General features: G+C 45.5%; 1 protein-coding gene across 2 annotated transcripts in view; it reads left to right on the top strand.

Moving 5' to 3' along the window:
- The window catches only part of LOC111138803 (signaling lymphocytic activation molecule family member 1), a 33974-nt gene that overhangs the window by 3887 nt on the left and 6547 nt on the right, over positions 1-23540 (top strand). Inside the window, exons 2-5 of one of the 2 annotated variants that reach the window (XM_022490705.1) lie at positions 3891-4229; positions 6110-6397; positions 15856-15954; positions 18784-18857. In XM_022490705.1, coding sequence (XP_022346413.1) covers positions 3891-4229; positions 6110-6397; positions 15856-15954; positions 18784-18857 — 800 coding nt within the window. The remainder of the gene's footprint in view (positions 1-3890; positions 4230-6109; positions 6398-15855; positions 15955-18783; positions 18858-23540) is intronic. The other variant, XM_022490706.1, reaches the window with a different exon arrangement.

Genomic DNA, 23540 nt, shown 5'->3' with positions numbered 1-23540 from the left:
TGAGGCCTGGTAAGACCTGCCCGCGTCGGGGTGCCTGGGTGGCTCAGTGGATTAAGCCTCTGCCTTCGGGCCAGGTCATGATCTCAGGGTCCTGGGATTGAGCCCCGCATCGGGCTCTCTGCTCAGCAGGGAGCCTGCTTCCCCCTCTCTCTCTGCCTGCCTCTCTGCCTACTTGTGATCCCTTTCTGTCAAATAAATAAATAAAAATTAAAAAAAAAAAAAGACCTGCCCGCGTCCTCTCCCTGAAAGCTATGGCAAGATGGCGTGAGCCCATGTGAGCGTGTCATGACCTGGCAAAACTAAGTGGGTGGTTATCATTAGGTAGAATCCCATCTTGAGAAGGGTTGGCCACATGGGGCTCATTTCAGGAAAATATCCATGGGCCCATGTGAATCACTCTACTTTCTAAGTAGAATTACCCTTGAAGAAAACAAGTTGGTGTTAATGGCTACGAATGTTTCCTCCAGACTCTTGAGCAAACAGGGTTGACTGAATCACGGCCCCGCTGGAAAAGTCGCATCAGGCCGTAGGATGTTTCAGGAGTGGGGACTCCACTTGAAGGGTTCTCTGAACCACTTTAAAGTCCCCACGTGTTTTCCACTTGTGCTTAGCTGGTACTGGTTTCTAGTACCCCTTCCAGACCCAGCCACTCACACGCACTCAGTTGTGAGATCACCATTCTTTATGTGGGTTGCAGGGTGTGAGGGTTTCTTCCTGACCGAGTTTCGATCCCACTCCCCGTGTGTGAGTGTGCAGATACCACTCAGCCTGCCCTCTCATCTGCTCCTTCTTTTCTTTTTTCTCTTTCCCTTCCTGTTTTATTTCATTGGTTTCTTTGGTGCTGCTGGTGGTGGTGGTGGTATGGGGGCCCCTCCTGATGCCATCTTATATCCTCCCTTACCCTCACTTCCCTTCATCATTACGAGTCTCCACCAATCTCACCCTAATTTCGCCCAAGTGGACTGCCTATTGTTTTCTCCCAATTTCTGGATCCCTTTATGGGCCTGTGTTGGGATTTCAGAGCATTTTGGTATCAAGAACATCTGGACCAGTTTGTCCAGTTCTCCAACAACCCACGTGAGCCACAAGTCAATGGTGTCCTTTCTAGGCAGTTGCACTACTCAAGCAGGCGATTTTGTTTTACTTCTCTGGCTTCCTTATCAACTAAAGCAATCTATATTCTCTGAGTCATGGACTCCATTTTTGAGATTTAGCTTATGGGTAACTTCAGTTACATATTGGGCAAAGCTAAGTAAGAGAGATTTGAGTCAGGTAATGTAGCTTTCTGCACTCATATTTTGAACAGATATTTATTAAAAGCCTACCATACACCAACTATTGTTGTAGGTCCTAGACACAAAACTACGAACAGAATGAAATTCTTCCTTTTGAAGAGTTTGCATCCTAGCCAGGGACACAAAAATAAAATAGAATAATACACGATGTATCTTCAGACAGGGGTAAGTGTGCAATCAGAAGGGGTGCTTATTTTGTATAGGATGGTGAGAACAAGTTTCTCAGAGGCGATAACTTCTTGAGCAGAAATCTAAAATAAAGTGAGGGAGTGAGCTACCCAGATATATAAAGAAAAAGATATCCAGAGAACAGCAGAAGCAGAAGCTCTGATGGGGGAATGTTCTTGATGAGGTGTCTGAGCCAGTATGACCATAGCGCAGTGAGTGGAGAGAGAGGGCCGTAGAAGGGTCAGGGACGGGGTTACTCAGAGTCTTTGAAGCCATAACAAGGCCTGTGGCTATTTCTTCTATGATTGCTAGAAATCCCTGGAAGTTTCAAAGCAGGAGAGAGACAAAATCTGGCATAGGTTTGAAAGATGAGTCTGTCTACTGTACAAATGCCAGAAGATTAGTTGGAAGCCAATGGCCGTGCCAGGCTGTGACAACAGTGGCAGAAATGAAGGAGGTTGGAGGTGTTAGGATTGCAGACATATCCTGAAGGTAGAGCCAACAGGAGTTGTTGATAGACTCGATATGGCGTATGAGAGAAGGAAAGGAGTCAAGGATGATTCCAAACGTTTTGGCCTCAGAATTTGGGGGAGTTGTAATGTTGTTGGTGGGACGGGCTATGGAGCCAAGAGTTCCTTTGCTAAGTTTGCAATGCCCTTTTGACCTCCAAATATGGATCCACGTGGGCAGTTTGGGTGCGAGATCCATCTCTGCAGGCATTCCAGAAGTATGTTAACCCACGCAACTGGATGAGCACAGCTGAGAGAGAGGGGCTCTGAGTACTGAGTCCCAGGATGCGCCAGTATTTAGAGATCTTTAAGAGCAGCAGGTTCCAGTCAGGGAGACTGAGAAGGAGTAGCCAATGAAATAGGAAGGAAACCAGGAGAGTGGTATTCCAGGGGTTGAGTGAAGGCAGTGCTCCAAAGAGGGAGTGACGAACCATGTCAGGTGCTCCTGAGAAAGCAAGATGAGGATGGAGAATAGACTCGGCACTATGGCGCACACAGTGACCTTGATGAGGGTGGTTCTAGTGAGTAGTAGGGAAGAGCACCTGCTAAAGTGGGTACAGGAAAAATGAGTCAGGAAACAGAAACAGAAAATATAAACACACATTAAAGGACTTTGCTATAAGGGAAAAGAGAGAAATGAGGCAGCTGCTAGGGATGAACCTGGGGTCAGGGGAGGGGTTTGTAAGAGGAGGGAAGTTACAGGTTGGTATGTTGTGTGTTGATGGAAATAACCCACAACATTCTACACCAATAATAAAGCTGATGGTGCAAAGGGTGGGGGCTATTGCAAGAGCAAAGGCCTGAGGTGGGTGAGTGTTCCATGACGGAAGAGGCTAACCTTAATGGGGGCATAGACCATCCAGCTGGGTTGGTAGAAGTTCTCTTCTCATTTCTTCTGCATTTTCAGTTCAGTGAGAAGCAGAGTCATCAGCGGAGGCCATGGGTTTGAGGAGAGAAGAGGTGTTAAATAGTCAGCAGTAGGATCCCTTACAGTGATCTGAAAGGGTGTGGTTTTGTGTTGTTGTTGTGGTGGTGGTTGTGGTTGTTGTTGTTGGCTCAGTTCTTTTGAAAAAGAGAAATAAAATAATTTCTCACCCTTAATATTAGGAACTATCTTATGGTCTTTTTTTTTTTTTTTAAAGATTTTTTATTTATTTGTCAGAGAGAGACAGAGCACACATAAGCAGGCAGAGTGGCAGGCAGAGGCAGAGAGAGAAGCAGGTTCCCTGCGGGGCAAGGAGCCAGACGTGGGACTCGATCCCAGGACCCTGGGATCATGACCTGAGCCGAAGGCAGCGGCTTAACCAACTGAGCCACCCAGGTGTCCCTCTTATGGTCTTTTTGAGAGCAAGAGTTCCACAGTTTGAACACTGGGCTCACCACACTCCTAGCTCCACATCCCTCAGACTTTTTCTTCTTTTTCTGAAATTATGCTCTGTAGCCTTGGTCTCCTAGGCTCGCGAGCTCAGAATCTGTTCCAGTTGCTCTCTGCCCTTCATACTAGGTACCCAGCGGTGGTAAGAAGTCTGGTCAAGGAATGAGCAGACCTGGCTTCTAGTCCAGTTACTGGTTATGTGATTTCAGGGATGTCATTTAACTTCTCTACGTCTTAACTTCTCCGTGCCTTCGCTATAAATCTGAGTTGATAGAATTCTCTCCCAGATCAAAGAACCCCAGTGTCCTAGTTAGTCTGTACATCTCCTTTGTAAGCAATTTTAAGATTTCCATGGGGATTTTTCAAACATTAAGAATATAGTAGGATTGTTATGACCATTCCTATAGACTACAAGGGACCTGGCAACTCCAGGGAGAGCCTGAGAGGAAGAGCGAGCACCTTCAATCTGTCATTCCTGATGCACAGAGAGGATGAGATTCTCAAAGAGTTCTGCAATCACAGACTTTCTTCTTCCTCGCACAGGTGAGAGCTTGCTGAACTGCCCAGAGATACCTGGGCAGTTGGGAAGCAGTGTGCTGCTGTCCTTGGCATCCGGAGGCATAAGTAAGAGCATGAACAAGAGCGTCCACGTCCTTGTCACCAGAGCAGAATTACCAGGAAACAGTGTCAAGAAGAAAATAGCTTCCCTGGATCTGCCCGAAGGGGGGTCTCCACGCTATCTGGAAAATGGCTATACCTTTCATCTGGAAAACCTGAGTCTGGGGATCCTGGAAAGCAGGAAGGAAAATGAGGGCTGGTACTTCATGACCCTGGAGGAGAACTTTTCAGTTCGACACTTTTGTCTGCAGCTGAAGCTCTATGGTAATATTGGGGCTTCCGCAGTCTGCACGGGGAAGGGGGCACCTGAGATCATTCCTTACCTAAGATTTGGGCGTCTCTCAGAAGCAAGGGTATCCAAGGTTGGGCACAACTTGAAAGATCACCTAGTCCAGGGTCTTTAAACTGTGCTTTAGGAAGAGGTTTCAGAAATTCACAAGTCTTTTTCCTCCAAATCGCTCACTGATGGTAGTTGATTAGCACTAGTTAGCCCTACCCCATTTCCCAAAGACAAGGAACCCAGCTGCCTATGGACTACAGGGCCTGTTGGCCCCAAGAGTCTCAATTTGCAAATAAGACTTGGTTTGAAAAAAAGTTTTTTTCCCCCCGATTTTTAAAATGTTTGAATACCACAGATTGAACCCAATCTCTTTTCTGTTGATAAGGACACTGAAATCCAGGGAGAAGTGGTTGGCTTGTGTTTTCACAAGTCCTCGCGGGTGGTTCCCCACATGGGGACCCAGGAAGAGGAGAGCTGAATCAGCCCATGCACTGCCCGCACACCCCATGCAGCCGCATCTACCTGGTGAAAAAGCACCTTTTTCTCATTGAAACAGAGGCTCTGGTTATAAGGTTGCTTAGCTGCAGAGCTTAAACCAGAATCTAGGTCCATCTGAACCCAAGGCCAGTGCTTTTTTGAGCCTCTTTAGCTGCCAGCCCTTCTGGAATGCACCCAGATTTTGTATCTCTTAGACCCAGAGACTCTTTGAATTTCCAGAAATCCTGACAGCAGCCCATGTGGGTTGTCCTGCTTTCTCACAGAGAGACTTCCTTATCTTTGAGCTGGGACGGAGAGCCCCACCTACCCAGCATTTCTTTGAAATACTCAGGTGCCTACAGGAAAGATGACAATACCCCCCTCACTCTTCCCCTAGTTCCAGCATCCCCCTTCCTCCACGTAGTTTATGCAGAATCCCCTCAGCCCTCTGCCAGGTACAGAGAGCTCTGACTACTCCAGTAGTGGCCCTAGGGTTGACACATCATGCGGTTTCTAGAACAGTTCACTGCCTTTGTCACATCTTGTCACATAAACTCTTACCTTGGAAGATACAGTCTCTGCAACCATGACATTCTTCTCAAGTCCAAGAAAGAAGAGAGCCAGACAGCCTTAGGTTCTGATCTCAGCTTAAGTGATATTATATGAGACACTCCACCTCTCTGGGACTCCGTTTCCTCACCTGTAAAATGGGAGTACTTACAACTAAGGTTATAATTGTTGAGAAAGTTGTTAGAAGATTAAAGACTATGATAAATGTAAAATTCCAGATTCATGCCCATCGTACAGCAGTTGTTAAATAAGTACAACTTGCTTACTTGCCTTGGCTATTTCATAGATTAGAGTGAGATCTCCCCTAGTCCCCTCCGCATACCCACACAGACACACACAGACACACATACACACCTACACACACACGGACACATAGACACACACTCAGATACATACCCACCTACCCACACACTCCAGGTAAAACCCCACCACTATGTCATTCTTTCAGGTCTAGAGGTAATACTTTAGTCAATGACAATTAAACCATGCGGATTAGTTTGCAGAAAATGCCACAGGTAAAAAACAGAAGATTGGGAGCATCACCAAGAACAAGTGGATTACTTAACAATAGTGGTGGGGGGGAACTAAAAGATAAATGATTTTTCCCTATTTTGTCTTGAGGTCATACTGGGAAAGAGTATAGTAGAGAGAGAGGGATTTGGGGGAACCAGCAGATCGCCACAGCAAATAAATCGCACTGCACACCCACAGGGAGGGAAAAATAGCATTAGGCTGTATTTTCTTCTAACAAGAAGGTCAAGTTAGAATCCCAGGGGGTTCACTTTGGTGACAGCTTCCTTCCTCCCCCTCTTGACAGAGCTGGTCTCCACTCCGGAAATTAAGGTGTTGAACTTGACCCAGGGGGATGGGAACTGCAGCTTGACACTGGCCTGCGACGTGGAGAAGGGGGACTATGTGGTTTACAACTGGAGTGAGGAAGTGGCTACTGACCCACTGACCCCAGACAACAACAGTACTCACCTCCTGCATCTCAACCTTGGCCCTCAGAATGTCAACAATGTCTACGTCTGCACTGTGAGCAACCCCATCAGCAGCCGCTCACAGACCTTCACCCCGAAGTCCCAGTGCTGGTCAGAATCTTTAGGTGAGTGCCCTGGTGGGGGTGGGCGTGGCACATTGAGGATATGGGCTCGGTCCTCACCTGGACTAAATGATCTGCTCCCATAGCCATGGCCTCCACCTCGGTAAAACACTTTCCGTTTTCTCTATAGTTGATAAAAGCCTCCTCATGTGCATTCAGTGAATGTCCTCTGCTCATAACCACCAGGCTGGCATTATGCTTGGTTCACACTTGAGGACAACAATGAGAAATGATAGAGCCAGACCCAGAGTGCAGACCTCCCAGTTGTGATTCTTCCTCTCTGCTCCTGTCTTGACTCCAAGCCCCAAGGATAGCTGGGTGAGAGAGTGTAGGTGGCAGGTCCTGACTCCCCTGTCCATACTCCACTAGTGGTGGGACAGGTCTGCAACATCAATAAGTACTGTTGACCACCCATGCACAGAAATGGGGCAGGGATGTGATACATGATCTCTGCACTCCAGCAACACGTTCTAAAGATAAAACTTGAAACATTTGCTCAATAATGAAAAGCAGGATATAATGAAGGGCCACATTTTATGGAATGGACTGTGACTCTCATAGCAAGTCAGAAGGCCAGGGGAGTCAGCTCTTGGACTGAGACCTGGACTGTGAAGTTTGGGGATAAAAACAAATCATATAGTACTCTGTTATTGGCCGAGCACTCTCTATGCTATGATCTCTTTTGATCCTCACAATAGCCATACCATATACGTGTTATCATCATCTTCACTGTACAGATGAGGAACTTGGAGTTCGTAGCATTTAAGTACCTGCTCAAGTTTCTTCAAATTATAAACAGTAGAATCAGCACCTGAACTTAGACCTTCTGACTGCTCATTCTCTGGGAAGAGCATCATTATTCTGCTATCAGAAGGAACAGAAGGCTGATTAAGTAACCATCTGAGGTTGGGAGCAGGATAGACAGACCACTGACTCTTTTCAATAACAGATCCTGTGTCCATTCCTCAGGTGGGTTCAGGGACAGAAGGACCTGGGTTCTAGGTTTCAAAGCATTACTTATGTCCTGACATTCTCCTTCCTGCATCCACTACGGGGAACAGGAATCCTTCCAAGGAGACTTCAGCCCAGTGTAGACCTGGTGTCCATGGAGGAGGCTTTGTAGAGTTTTAGAAGGTGGCCTCCAGAAACCCTGACGCAATGCTGCTCTGTTTACTTACAAGGATAAGGTCACTTAACCTGTCTAAGACTTAGATTCTTTATCTAAAATAGTAACAACTGGGACGCCTGGGTGGCTCAGTTGGTTGGACGACTGCCTTCGGCTCAGGTCATGATCCCGGAGTCCCGGGATCGAGTCCCGCATCGGGCTCCCAGCTCCATGGGGAGTCTGCTTCTCCCTCTGACCTTCTCCTCGCTCATGCTCTCTCTCACTGTCTCTCTCTCAAATAAATAAATAAAATCTTTAAAAAAAAATAAAATAAAATAGTAACAACTGACAGATCTTAATGGTTTACTAAGTGCCACTTAGGTAGCATCTCATTTAATCCTCACAGCAACCAAATAGTATGAGTATTCCCACTTTATAGCTGAGGAGAGAAAGATTTCAAAAAGGCACACATAGAGCAGGTAACAGAGCTGAGCTTTCTGACCCTGGAATCCTCACAGGAGCTAGTGGAAGAGATAATGCACAAAAATCATAGGGTTTTTTCTTGGGGGCACAGTCTTCTGTGATTATAGCAACCATCTTAGAGCAAAGAAAGGTCATCCAGTGTTTTACCCTGGCCTATCTCAAAAAAAGAACCCTCTTCATGCTTCTCAGTGTGGTTTAAGAAGAATTTAATTAGTGCATTCCCAAGTCTTGATAGGTCATGAAGCTTCACCAGGGGCACTTGGCTCAGGACAGTCTAAAGAAATGTGGAGATGCTCTTACTTACCGAGGCTACATGAAGGACCAAGTACACACAGCATGACCAGATTTATTGACTATGGAGCAGGCTCCTAAGAGGCGTGAAGGAACATGAAGAGTAGAAACATGGTGCCGTGATAAACCGCAGCAGGATCTCCTGTCAGTCATTGCGAGAAAGCACCTAACAGAAGGCAGCCTTTTCACTGTCTTGGGCTCCTGTTCCGTCGTCTGCAAAATGAAGAGGGTGACCTAGGGAAGTTCTGTCCAGAGTCCATATTCTATGATTCAGTTTGCACTACATTTATAAGAAGTGCTAACCAAAGGTTACAATGAGTATTAGCCTGCTGGGGCTGCTGGGACAAAGCATCATAAATGGGGAGGCCGAAACACCCAAAACTTATGGTCTCACAGTCTGGAGGCCAGAAGTCCAAAATCAAGCTGTTGGCAGGGCTGGTTCCTTCTGAGGCTGTGAGGGAGGGGTCTGTGGAGGCCCCTCTCTGGGGCTGGCAGGTGGCTGTCTTATTCTGTGTCTTTACACTGTCTTCCCTTGAAGCATATCTCTGTTCAAATTCCCCCTTCTTATAAGAACTTGGACATATTGGATTAGGGCCCCCCTCTAACTCAAGCAGCCATAACAGAGTATGGCAGACTAGATGCTTGAATAACAGAATTTTATTTTCTCACAGTTCTGGAGGCTGGAAGTCCAAGATCAAGTGTTGGCAGGGCTGGTGGGTTTTTGGTTTTTGTTTTTTGTTTTTTTCCCTTGAGGCTTCTCTCCTTGGCTTGCAGAAGGTTGCCTTCTTGCTGTGTCTCTATGTGGTCTGTCCTCTATGCATATGCATCCTGGTGCCTCCTTGTGTGTCCAGATTTCCTCTTCTTATAGGGACACTGGTAAGATTGAATTAGGACCTACTCTAACGGCTTCATTTTAACTTAATCACATATTTTAAGATCCTATCTTCACATTCTGAGGTACTAAGGGTTAGGGCTTCAACATACAAATTTGGGAGGGATACAGTACAGCTCATAGCACCACCCTGCTGACATCATTTTAACTTGATTACCTCTTTAAACACCCTGCTTCCAAATAAGGTCACGTTCTGAGGACTTCAACGTATGAATTTTGGGAGGAACATAATTCAATCCATAACACAAATAGAGATCCCTCCTCCCTGCCTGCAAGGACGAGAGACCATAGCACATCAGAAATCACATAGCTGGTCTGTGGCATGTCATTCCCAGTACACCAGGTTGCCTAAAGACAGAAAGCAGAGTTTTATTAGTTTATTCATTTGTGTTTGAAAATGAATATTACTAACTCTTAAAATACTGTGCTTAGTTTGACAAAACTCTTACTGAGCTTCTCCTGCATCCCAACATTGTGCTAGGGGCTGAGTCCACCAAGACCAAAAAAGACATGATCCTTGCCCTGAAGGAAAATGATAGTTTCTGTAAATAACTGATCTGAAATTGTGTGGTGTGATGGGCAAAATGGAAGTAAAAAGAGGGAACAATGACGGACACTATCTGGAGGAATCAGAGAGAACAGCACAGAGGATGTGACATAAACTGGATTTTGGAGAATAGACAGAAATTACCCAAGCAGGTAAAAGAAAGACATTCCAGGCAGAGGGCAAAGCAGAGGTAGCTGGGCCTTGTCCTGTATTATCCTATAGGCAGGAAGTAATAAAGCCTTTTAGGTAGAGGAGTAACATGATCAGCTTTGCTTTCAGAGAGAAAATTCAGTGGTGCAGACAATAGGTGGGGGCAGGGCAGAGGCAGAAGAAAGAGAAACCAGTTGTGGGGAAGAGCCACCATTGCAGGGATCCATCAAGAGACGACAAGGCCTGGACCAAAGCAGTGACCATTAGTTTAGTGAAGACTTCATACAAGAGACTTTCCTGCCTTGGGATGAAGTGGTGGGATCTGAGAGTTTATGAAAGGTCTCTTCGCCATGCCATTTTTCTAATGACATTTCCCCAGGCTCTCAGTCATAGATTCATCCTGCTTCCAACTGGCACGCCATTATTCTACCGCAAGAAGCTTCTTCATGTCTCTTGCTATGAAGCATCTGTGCTGCAACGTCCAAGTCTTGGTTTCTACAGAGCGCTCCCGGGGAGTCATGAGAAGCATGCTCATGTGGGTCGGTCGCATATGACCTGCTGCCGTCCTTCACGACCATCTTCTGACATAGTTGTATCTATGCCAGAATGAATAATACGAAACCTTAGGTAATTCAGCTGAAAGGGAATGCCCCTGGAAGCTCATCTTGAAAAGAGGGCCCTTTTCAGTAGATGAGCAGAAAGTTGGCTCAGCAAGTCTGGGTTAGCTCAGAGGAAGAGACAACTGACACCTACTAGTGAGCCCCAGGGGTTCCCCCTTTCTAACAAGGCCTTTCTAATAATGGGAGCACCCATTGATACAGAGTCACCTAGATGTTCCACACACACAGAAGCAGGGCCCTCTTCATGGTACTCCCAGTCCAGGAAGCATCACAATAGTGGTAGGAAGATGGAGCCTGGTACCTCTCAGGAGCCTTGTCACAGGGCCACAGCTGCTGCGAGAGAAACTGAGATGAGTAGTCCTTAGCTGGACAGCCATGTGACTGGACAAGGTTTGCGCTGCCGCGGAAGCATGGGGGCAAACTGTGGCCACCGCTGGTAGCCTCTGCCCTACAGCATTGGGTGGGACAGGCAGGTGGAAGGGGTTTTCTGGGAACTGTGAACTCTGTGAAAGTGTGTACTTGGATGGTCCCAGATCTTAAATTAGTGCATGGTTTGTGTGAGCATCCTTCCCCCACCCCCAACTCTGCGTGGAAGCCATCATCAACAAGAAGGTGTTCTTTTTTGAAGATGGCTGACTTCTTCAGGTAGTGCCTTGCAGACCGCCTTGCTGACAAAACCACATGAAAGGCAGGAAAGAGATCGGCATTCTCAGACCGTTATGGTCGCATCTCGGATCTCCTGGGAGCAAACTTAATTTGTTTCTCAGTCTTTTCTGTTTACTTCTTTATCTCCTTAAAGAATAAGTTTTGTGGACTTGAGGAGGAAGAGAAGTTTTTGTGTTTCTGTGGCAGCAGACTCTTAGAGAGAAAACAGGCCCTCCAGTATTTTCCTTGGAGGCATGGCTACTTGTCAAGTTGTCACGGTTTAAACCACAGCCAAGAGGTCTTAGGACCAAAGGGTGGGGACTCCTCGTAAATGGCACTGGAGTTTTCAGTCAGCCTCCTTGGTGCTTCTAGGAGGCTCCAGGGGGATAAAGGCCCCAATCTCATGCATAGGAATATTCAGATTGGGTTTCTTTGTGCGTGAACAATGGGGCCTATGGGCCCCAGAAGGACATTTCTCCGATTGCTGAGCAGCGCCATTCTGAGAGTCCTCGCCGAGGAAGAAGAGGGAGAGCTGGAGTTTTCTGTCACAGGAAACGGTGGTTTGAAAATGGGAGCACAGGTGGTGCTGAGGGCACAGGCACTCCCTCTCTTCCTGGTTCCATTTCATTGTTTTGAAGCATAGGCTAAGTAGGTCATCACTCATTCCCTTCCATTCTTGCTTTGAGCCTTTCAGAAGTGACCCTGCATTCCTTCTGAGACCTTCTGATACTCAGCACTGTGATCATTCTTAACCAAAGGATAGAGGATAGAGGATAGTGTTCCCCCCAGCTTTGTTCTGCGACTTCTAATTTAATTTACCTTCCTTCATCATGTGCTTATTAAGTGCCCCCTAACCCTACATCATATCAGGTGGGGTGGGGGGTGCAGAGCAAATAAACCATAAGGAACAGGGTCTACCTTCAAGCATTTATAATCCGGGTGTGATTTCTATACCTTACTAGGTAGAAAAATATCATCATCTTAAGAAACGTCTGCTAGGGGCGCCTGGGTGGCTCAGTGGGTTAGGCCGCTGCCTTCGGCTCAGGTCATGGTCTCAGGGTCCTGGGATCGAGTCCCGCATCGGGCTCTCTGCTCAGCAGGGAGCCTGCTTCCCTTCCTCTCTCTCTGCCTGCCTCTCTGCCTACTTGTGATCTCTGTCTGTCAAATAAATAAATAAAATCTTTAAAAAAAAAAAAAAAAGAAACGTCTGCTAGAATTCTTCTTGCAAGGAACAGGGTACCTTACTTTAAATGTTAGAGGGCAGAAGGTGAGACCCTCCCCAAGGAATCCAGCCATGGGTTAGATGATTCTGTATGAGAAAGAGGACAGATGTGGCTTGTGCAGGTGTAGGAAGAGAAAAAGAGGGTCTGAGCCTGTCAGATTGTGGACACCCGCCCAGTTCACCATGGAATCTGCTCCCTGTGACCTTCCAGCTTTTCAGTAGCGGATTCATACCCACAGAATTTGTAGTGTAGGTGTTTGGCTCTTTTGTGTGGAAAGTGATGAAGGCACTGCACCTTGCAGCCAGGATAGCCCAGACTACGGCAAGCAGAGCCACGCAAGCAAAGACTTGGAGGACCACAGGAAGCTGTTACCAGAAATTGCAGGGATCATGGGCCGCCTAACCCCAGCAAGCCATAAAGTACCATTTTGTCCATATTTATCCAATTTTTTAAGGGCATACAGTTTCTGACATTCAGTTTCCATATGAACATTCGTATCCCTAGATACTAGTACCAAACAGATGAGCACCAAGTGCCAGACCACTCGGACCTGCTAGATCGGGAAACGGAGTCATAAGCAAACAGGATGGGGCTGCAGTGTCTCTGAACACCAGTGAGGGGCCTCTCTGGATGTGAGATCAGACCTATCTTCCGTCCTTCCTGTACTGTGCGCCAGTCTTAAGACAGCCACAGAAGACATAGCAGTGTGGCCTCTGGCCTCTGAGAGGCTAGTGGCTAGGTGGGGGAGTTGAGGCTGGTGGAAGGAGCCGGCATTTCTGCACTACATTTGTCCTCCAGGCATTGCTCTGGACACGTCCCATCATTCCTTCCTTGGCTCCTTTTTTTTTTTTTTTCTTTTTTAGATTTTATTTATTTATTTGAGAGAGAAAGAGAGAGAGTAAGAGAGAGCCTGAGAGGGGAGAGGGTCAGAGGGAGAAGCAGCCTCCCCATAGAGCTGGGAGCCGGTTGCTGAACTTGATCCCGGGACTCCGGGAACATGACCTCAGCCAAACACAGTCATTTAACTAACTGAGCCACCCAGGCACCCACTTCCTTTGCTCTTTAGAAAGACTCTGTGAACTAAATATTGTTGGGCTCATTTTGCAATCAAGACTGAGGCCCCAGAGGTTATGAGCAGTCTGTCTGAGTTCACAGAGCTATCAAGTGGTAGGTTCAGAATCTGAATCCACCTAGCTGGTTCCAAATGACCTTGCTGAAAATGGTCTACACAGCAATGGTAGGGTCGCAAGTCAGGTTCTAAGGCACATGACGTAAACCAAGGTGCTGCAGAGGCCCAGGGCGAGGGAAGAATGGGAGCTGGAATGGTCAGGGGAAACTGACACAGAGAGGATAGGATTGGCCTGGGGGTCAGCACTGGACAGGCCTGGTGGGCAGCTGAAGGTTGAGGAAGGGGAGGGGGCATAGCACAGAGGACAAGAACAGGCAAGAGTTGGAGGGAAGACGTGGACGGCATGGGCACCTCCCAGGGCTTTCCTTGTGGGGGTCCATCGCCATAGGCAAAAACCCAAATGTCGAGTCTACAGTTCTCATTCTGCTCAGTTCTGCCATCGGCTTCTCTGTGACTCTGGGGACACCTTTGAATCTCAGTTTCCTTGACATAACATTAGTGAGTAGGGTAAGAAAGCGCAATAGCTCCTTTAACAATTAGAAGCCTCTGTGGAGGTATCACTTAAATCTTGAACAGATTCATAATACTTTGTGTCCAAAGACTAGGAGAAACATTAGGGTTTATGAACTATGTCTCAGGACAAAGGCCAGCTTGCCTCTCAGGTTCAGCTGACGGGCAGAAGCTGGGTATTTATGTTACAGGACAAGGGTAGCAGATGGCTTTCATCCTCCTGAATCCCAGGAAAAGACAGAGGGCTGGGGCACAGTCATTTTTAGTCCATGTGAGTAGGTGAGCCTGTAGCTTTGGTCCACTCTGTGAATATCTTGAGTCTGCAAGGACTCTGTTTTTCTGTAAACCACCTATTACTTTCAGCTTCTCCCTCAGAAACCCACCCCGTGTTCCCCAACAAGCAGGCTGATTCCACAATCATCCTGACACATTAATGTTAACACCTGCTATCATACTACAGTTGACCCTTGCACACACAGGTTTGAACTAGGCAGGTCCATTTATACACAGATTTTTTTGGTCAAAGAAAGTACAGTAATGGAAATGTACTTTCTCTTCCTTGTGGCTCTTTAACACTTACTTTTCTCTAGCATACTTTATTGTAAGAATAATGTGCATAATCATGTAACATACAAAGTATGTGTTGATGAACTATTTATGTCATCAGGAAGGCTTCTGGCTAATAGTAGGTAATTAACAGTTAAGTTTTAGGGGAACCAGAAGTTACATATGGGTTTTTAACGTGTTAGGGGGCTCAGTACTCCTAACCCCTATGTCATTCAAGGGTCAACTGTAGTTAGATCCTTAATGCAATTACTTTACTTAGAATCCTGGTGCTTCAGGCTGACCCTGTGGTAACTCACCCCAAGCCCATAAGCCTTGCTGACTCTCCAAGAAGCCTGTCTTCAGCATTCAAACACATTTCTACCCCCAGGCCAAGCTCTAGTATGTGAAGGTCTCCGTGCCTGCTTCCTTTGCACAAAATCAGAGTAATGAGAGTAACTACCTTGTAGGATTATCAGGAGGATTAAAACCATTAACACACACAATGCACTAAAAATAAAATGTGGGCCACTGACGATGCTCTGGTAGTTGTCTGTTATTCACTCAGGGAGCTGAATGTCTTGTTTGCTGGGGCGTTAGTTCTCATTCACTGTTTTCCAAGGTACTGCTCCTGGCTTGGAAGGATTCGGAGAACTGGGTATAGGAGAGAAAGAAAAAAAAAAAAAGTGGCTCCATGACTTTGCGCCTGGCTGACTGCTACTCTAGGACCTGTATTAAGCACCGGAATCCGAGAGGAAAACATACATGCTTTTCTTCCGGTTCAGGTTCAGTGGATTCAATACAGTTATTTGCATGGGAGGACAATAATAGCACTATTATGTTTATTTTTAAAGAACAAAAGTCAGTTGTTCTTCCTCCCAGCATTACATGAGCGTGGTGTGGGAGTGTGGGGACAGCAGATGGAAGCGGCATGTTCTCTCTACCAAAACGGAAGCAGGACCGCCCAGAGACCTAGAACCAGGGAGACGGGCAAGAGATGTTGACCCGAGACAGACAACGATGAGTCTCATTTTGGGTATGTGGTCATCCAGGTGCAAATCAAACATTTGAGTTGAAAAATCCCTATGGAAGCTAGGACAGTCCCATAGGCAATTAGGAAAGTCAATACGGTGAGAGAAATTAGGATAAGAGAAGGGGCAGGAAATCATCAGTGGTCTGCAGCTGCTGTCTGAAGCCATCAGAATGGATGTGTCCCCTGAGACGATACAGACAGAGAACACGGGGCTTGGTCTCCCCACTTCCGTGAAGGATGTTTTTAAACTTACAGTACTGTTGAGTTTGCCCTTTGACTTTTTTTTTCAGAATCAACACAATGGGGACTTTATGCTGGGCTGTTCATAGGGGGCATCGTTGGTGTCGTCTTGATTCTCAAGGTGGTAATATTGCTGTTGAGAAGAAGAGGTACGTGTCTGACAATAAAGAGATTCGTATCAGACTCTGCGGTAAACGGGGAACCTCTCCGCACAGGCAAAGATTTGCTTGCCCCATTCCGGCTCTCTGCCGGAAACACCTTCGCAATAACACTAAATGCACATACCTGGGACCTTGCTCAGTTCGTCTAATTCGGTATGTCCTGAGCCCTAATTAGGCCTTGGGGTTGGAAAGAGGATTGAGCCCCAGGGGTTGAACGTGGGAGACACGACACAGGTCATTCACATTCACTCTCACTAGTACTGCACGGGAGGAAGGTATAGGATGCTGAAGGGGTCCAGCAAGACAACCTGACAATGTTCACCAGACATAGAATCCAGGGGACCCTTGGATCGCATTCAAGAAAAGTTATAATTATGGACCTAAAAAAAGACGTTACAATAAGATGTTTTCATCCAAGGGTTGAAACCTTTCTACAATCTCTTTTTATTCTTCTACTATCCTTTTGGGAATAGTAAGTTAGTTGTTTCTATGGGAGTTAGCAGTGGGGTAACAGAGGCACAGAGAAGCCACATGACTTGTGCAAGATCACCTAGCTTGAGATAGGAGAACCAGAGCTGTAACTATGTCTCCCAAGAACCAGACCACGTGCCACCAGCAAGGCTCACGTGTCCCTGGGAAGACCCACAGCAGAGGGAACGCTCTTTACCAAGATTTTTTTTTTTTAAGATTTTATTTATTTGTCAGAGAGAGAGAGGGAGAGAGAGCGAGTGCAGGCAGACAGAATGGCAGGCAGAGGCAGAGGGAGAAGCAGGCTCCCTGCTGAGCAAGGAGCCCGATGCGGGACTCTATCCCAGGATGCTGGGATCATGACCTGAGCCGAAGGCAGCTGCTTAACCAACTGAGCCACCCAGGCGTCCCTTTACCAAGATTTTTGCACAAATTCTGACTCATCTTGGGAAACTGTACAAGTTGTGAGATTGCTTAAGGCCAAACTAAAAAGTATGAAAGATCACCCGGGGTTGCTATTAAGGCCCAGTTCTCCCCTTGCAGTTTAAGTGTCTAGAGGATGTGTCTCCTGGCCTCCCCTCCAAGATGTCCCCTGATTCCACATCACAGGGCAATATGCTCGGCCACACTTACTTCACCGACCCACACCAGAGTCAGAAGGTCCTGCCCCCAGGCTAGGACAGGTCCCCGCGCTCGCCCTCCCAGGGTGAGGACAGGACTTGGTCCTTACACCACCAACTTGATGGCTGATCTTATTCTCAAGTAGATCAGTGTTCTCACGTGTAACCTTCTCAAAAAGCCCTTACCACAGCACTCTCGCTGGGTTTGCTTGTGTAAGAAAGTCTAGATCACAGCACAGCCACCTACTTTTATCTCATTTCCTCCAACTAAGAGTTAGATGGGGAGGTGTGGGGGAAGGGTGATTCAGACAGAAACCGTGATAAGAGCCTAAGGCAGTGGGGGCAGGGTACCCACATTTGGCTTGGATAATAAGGAAACAGTGAGATACCAGGATCAAGAAAGCAGAGATTAACGCAGCCATGCTAACCTATCGAGTGTGGGTGCGGGCATCCTAACTCACATTCTTTCCTCAACCACATTCTGCCCTTTGCATGGTTGTGCTCTGAAGGGAATGATGCCCCTCATCTCCACACAAGTCCCCGTCACCCTCCTCTGCACACATAGCCATCCTTGTCTCCAGCTGCCCTGTATTCCTTGTAAACCAGGAACATGAAAGCCTTGCCTCAAACCTGAGGGAAAACCTGTATTAACTGCTGTGCCCTCTGCAAGACTTTGCTCAAGAGGTTCCGTTGGCACCTTCTAACGCCGTCCCCTCCAAAGTGCTGCCTGGCTCCGAAGGTTTTCAGATGGTCTCCCTGGCAGTTTCATATCCGGAATACAGTCGTTAAAAACACAGGGTTTGGCATCATACAAACGCACATTCAAATGCAGACTTTGCCCTGACAAGCTGTGTGACTCGGTGAATGAGCTCTTCTCTGCTAAACGAGGATGGTATTATGGACTACATGGTGTTGTGGGGACCCATAAGTCCATACACAGAAAGTACCCAATACAGTGGCGTCCATGGTTAGACAACGGGTCATGAACAGGTGTGTGATGGACGGATGGATGGATGGACACATACACCCATGGAAAAATCTTTTAATGGAGTGAAGGAACACGTCAATGTTTAAGCCCTATGGCCAGCAGGGGGCGGCACTAGGAGCAGCTGGGAATAGTCGTTAGGGCAGATGTAAGTACATGACGTCCTGCTAACAAAGGATAACTTCGAGCTTCAGGACACAGTCCTGTGCACAGTCTACATCTTTTACGGTTGTGGTAAGAGGTCATCAAGGGCCCCAGAAACAGAGGGGTGAGAAAGCCGAGTGAGGCAATGCACGATAAGCAGGAGAGTACAAAAGGATAATGAGCCCTGTCTCAGAGAACTCAGAATCCTATTAGGAGACCAGATATGCACATTAAACAGTAGAGATTAAAATAATTGGATGGCATTCCAATTGCATGTAACACATGCAGGGAATTTACTATGTGCCGGGCACTCTTCTAAACATTTTACAAATAGTATCTCCTGTGATCTCCACAACAACCCTGGGGGGCAGATTCTTCAGTCCCATTTCACAAATGGAGAAGTTGAAGTAGAGAAATGGAGTAACTAACTTAAGGTCATGTGATACATATGGAGGTGGGGCCAGGTTGGGAATTGGCATTCATTCCTTTGGGATTGCTTGGGGAAGGTGGGTATGTGGTGGGGGGTATAGACCACACAGGTCCAAGCAGAGTTTGTGGGCAGGTCAGGCAGAGATAACCACTGTGGTTTCTTTTCCTCAGGTAAAGCAAATCAATACCAGCCAACAATGGAAGCAAAAAGCCTTACTATTTATGCCCAAGTCCAGAAATCAGGGGTAAGTTCTATATTTTCTTTGTGTGGGATGGGCCTGTCCTGTTTCCCGTGGGATTCCTGGCCAGTCCACCTTGCAAAATGCATTAAACTTCAGTGCTAGATGGGACTATTTGTTACTTGAAATAGTGGAAATCACGGGGTAATCTTCTGGTCATCTGTGTCTTCATAAGGGAAAAAAGAGGAAGCAAGAAGCACATGACACATGACTCCTCCAGCCCCGGCGTTCCAAGTGTCTGTGGTTCCCTGTTACCAACCTCTCCCCTCTCTAGGGACAGGGGTACAGGCTTGAGGGCAGAGGGAAGGTCCAGAAGGCTGCTGTCTGATGTGCTGGTCTGGAAGTGTAGGAGTTTGTAAAGCACCATGGAGACAGAGGACTTTGGCTGGGGAGATGGAAGGTGCCATACAGGTGGAGAAGAAAGAAGGCAAAGCTTGACTGAAAGTGATTGGACTAGGGGAGAGGGATGAAAAACTAGCCATGGTGAAGCTGAGGAGCAGAACTGTTAGAGGAAGAGGGAGGCTAAAGGAATACGGTTACATGGGAAGATATTCCAGTTCTTCAGACATGAAGGCGATTCTAGGTAACGGTACAGGCCAGAATATGGCCATTCAGAAGACTCTAGGACAAAGCTCTTATTTCTGCTGCCCCCTAGTGACTTGGAGGGTTTAATGCCTAGGCCATCTCCACCGCTGAGAACCAAGCTCCATTTAAATACAGGAGTCCCAAGAGCGAACTCCACCTTTGCAACTACACATTTAGGTAACCAGTTTCGACTTTAGGATAGTGCCTTCCCTATCTACTCTATCCCATGCTGTTCTTTTTACTGTAAACTATGACGTATATCCCAGCAGTGCACCAGGTCTAAATGTCAACTCAATGAATTACCCTATCGTGTTATCTACTAAAGCAGATCTTCCCACCTGTTTTTCTCCAACACTTTTCGTCTTGTCCCTTTATACTTTTGTACATATTTCAGAATCAGCTTCTCAAGTATCAGAAAAAGGAAAAATTCCTATTAAGATTGCATGGAATCTACAGATCTAGTTGAGGAGAAATTACTTTTTTCGGTACTGAGTACTCTAATACCATAGAAGTACCACCCAGATCAAGGAACAGAACGTTGACAGCAACCCCCACAAGTCCTCCTGTGCCTACCCCTTAATCTCTATTCTCTCTCTCCTCACCAGACATATCACTATCTTGACTTCTAAAAATATATTTTAGTGCATGCTCTCTCTCTTTAACTTTATAAAAATGGGATTCTACAGTATTTTTCCTCTTGGGTCTGTTTTTTTCCCCCTCAATAGTACTTTCATGAGATTCGTATATCTTTGTGCTTGGATATAATGCATTCATTTTCACTGCTTTATAGAACATCGGTGCATGAATATACTAGAGTTCACTTATGTAGTTGACTATTGATGGACATTTGGGTTATTTCCAGTTTGAGACTATTATAAAAATTCCAACTATGAACATTCACATGTGTGTCTCTTGGTAGATACGTGCACTATTTTGTTGGGTATGTACCTAGAAGTAGAATTGCTGAATCACAGTATGCATATCCTCAAATTAGCTAGATAAGGCCAAACTGCTTTTCAAAGTGAGCGCACCAATTTACTTTTAGGCCAGCTACACATTCTAATCAAAACCAGGTGTTATCAGCCTTTTAAATTTTAGTCATTCTGTGGGATGTGTCTTTTTTTTTTTTAAGATTTTATTTATTCATTTGATAGACAGAGATCACAAGTAGGCAGAGAGGCAGGCAGAGAGAGAGGAAGGGAAGCAGGCTCCCCGCTGAGCAGAGAGCCTGACGTGGGGCTTGATCCTAGGACCCTGAGATCATGACCTGAGCCGAAGGCAGAGGCTTTAACCCACTGAGCCACCCAGGCGCCCTGGGATGTGTCTTTTTATAGTTTTATTTTGCATCCCCTAATTGTTAAGGAAGTTGGACAATGCTTCTTTTATTTATTGGTCATCTTAATATCCTCTATCTTCAAATGCCTGTTCAATCTTTTGCCCATTTTCCTTTGGATTTCATGCCTTTTTTTAAAAAAGATTTTATTTATTTATTTGACAGAGAGAGAGCACAAGTAGGCAGAGAGACAGGAAGAGAGAGAGGAGGAAGCAGGCTCCCTGCTGAGCAGAGAGCTGACATGGGGCTCAATCCCAGGACCCTGGGATCATGACCTGAGCCGAAGGCAGAGCCTTTAACCCACTGAGCCACCCAGGCACCCCGAATTTCAGGCTTTTTAAAAAGTGATTAGTATGAGTTCTTTAAATATTTTTAGCTTTTTGGCAGTTACACTTTGTTTTCTTTTTTAATTAAAAAAATTTTTTTTGGCAGTTACATTTTAGCAGATACCTTCACCCATTCTGTGATTTGCCTTTGCAATTTCTCAGTGACACCCGATAAAGAAAGGTTCTTAACTGCAGTGTAGAGCAATTCAGGAATCTCTTCCTTTACAGATAATGCTTTTTGTGTCCTGTTTGAGAAATCGTTCTGTACTCCTGGGTAATGAAGATATCCTATCATTTTCTAAAAGCTGTGTTGTTTATCTTTCACATTTATATCTATTACGTACCTGAAATGACTTTTGGAGTAGGGTGTGAGATGGGTCAGGTTACATTTTTCTTCAAATGGTTGTCCTATCAACCACATATTGAAAAGATTCCCCTTGCCCCTGTCAGTGCTGCCTTCATCACAAACCAAGGGTTTGTATACGTGAGGATCTCTGTATTGTTTGGTTCTCTATCCTGCACCCTTTGCCTGTGTGTTTACGCTTGTGCTGGTGCCACGCAGTCTTTACAAATTCATTGTAGATTACAGATTCATCACAAGTTTGATGTCCGGCAAAATGTCTTCTCATTTGTTCTTGTTCTTCATCAAGAGTTCTTGGCCATTTTCAGTCATTTTCATTTCATATATATTTTAGATTCAGTTTGTCAAGTTCCACCTAAAAATCCTGCTGGAATTTTAATCAGAACTGCACTGATCACTTTGAGAAGACTATAATTACTTACAGTAATGAGCCTTTCCATTCACAGAAAAAGACATCTTTTCCTTCATGTAGGTCTTCTTAAATTCTCTAAATGACGTTTTATAGTTTTTTGCATAAGAGGACTTGTCCATCATAATTTATTACTTGGAATTTGAGCATTTGAGATTTCTGGAATACTATCATCAACGTTATCTTTTTAAAAATGTTGAGTTTCTATATGTTACTGATACATAGAAATACAATTAATTTTTGTATTTTAACCTTATATTTGCAACATTGCTAAACTCACTTATAAATTCTAGTTATTTATCTATAGATGACTTAGATTTTTCTCTGTACACAATTGTATCATCTGTAAAAAGAAATTACAGTATATTTCTTCATTTTCAAGTCACATAACTTCTCTTCCTGTTTTTGCTGGCTGAGATGCCCTACCCAGTGTCGAATGGAAGTGTTAAAAGAGGCATCCTTGGATGGTTCCAACCCAAAAGGGAAACTTTCAACATCTGACCATCATGTATGGTTTTTGCTGAAGGCTTTTATAGCTACCTTTTCTTCTGACTGAGAACATTCTCTTCTATTCCTAGTTTGCTAAGGAATAGACGTCGAATTTTATCAACACTCTCTCTGCATCTGTTGATATAATCTTCTGGATTTTTTATATTGATCTTTTTGATTTATCCGCGGAACCACAGTGATCTACAAAGACTACACCGCATTCGCATTCCTGGAACAGAAATGATGTAGTCTGGTCCTTTTTAAATATTGCTGGGTCTTATTTTATTAATACTTTGTTGAGAGGATGCTGTTGCTGACCCGTTTGGTTTCCAAATGCAACTGGCCTACAATTTTCCTCTCTTGTGACGCCCCAGTGAGGTTTTGAACCAATCTTATGCTAACCTGACAAAATGAGTAGAAGTGTAGGTTCATTTCCTCGTGCTACTATAACAAACGTCTGCAGACAAGGAGACTTAAAGCTATAAAGTCATTCTCTAACAGTCGTGGAGGCCACAAGTCCAAGATGGAGGTGTGGGCAGAACCATGCTCCCTCTGAAAGTGTTGCTTTGCCTCTCGCAGCTTCTGATGGTTCCAGGCACCCTTTGACAACCGTTGGCTGTAGCTATAGAACTTCTGCTTCCCCCTCCACATACATTTCTTCTCCCTGTTTCTCTGGGTCTTCTCCCTTCCTGTCTCTTACAAGAACCCTCATCACTGGATTTAATCCAGTGGGACCTGAGTTTGAAATCCTTGCCTTAATTACATCTGCAAAGATCCTCTTCCAAATAAGGTCACACTTATAGATTCTGGATGGATTTATCTTTTGGGGGTCACAGTTCAACCTCCTACAGGTTATATTTCCTTTGGGCAGGATTGATGTTATTTTTCCCTTAAATATTTGGTAGGATTCATGGGTGAAGCTATCTGAATCAGGGGTTCCTCTGAGGGAGGAATCTTTTAAATTATACTTTTATTATCCCATTCTCCTCCCTTTTGTTAATTAAGCAACCTTTTTTCCTGTTTTTTAGTTGCTAACCTGGAAATTATAAAATGCATCTTTGAGTCACCAAAGTCTAATATTTAGTCTCTTCCTGGACAATACGTCATCTTCCCTTTAACTTCACCCTCTGATTTATGTACATTTTTTGACCATTATTTTAATTTTATGTATGTTTTCAATGTGGGA

Source organism: Enhydra lutris, unplaced genomic scaffold (genome assembly GCF_002288905.1).
Source record: "Enhydra lutris kenyoni isolate GAN:26980312 unplaced genomic scaffold, ASM228890v2 scaffoldscaffold94, whole genome shotgun sequence".
NCBI classification, from domain to species: domain Eukaryota; kingdom Metazoa; phylum Chordata; class Mammalia; order Carnivora; family Mustelidae; genus Enhydra; species Enhydra lutris.
Note: the sequence above shows the minus strand (reverse complement) of the source record. Positions and strands in the feature narration are given on the sequence as shown.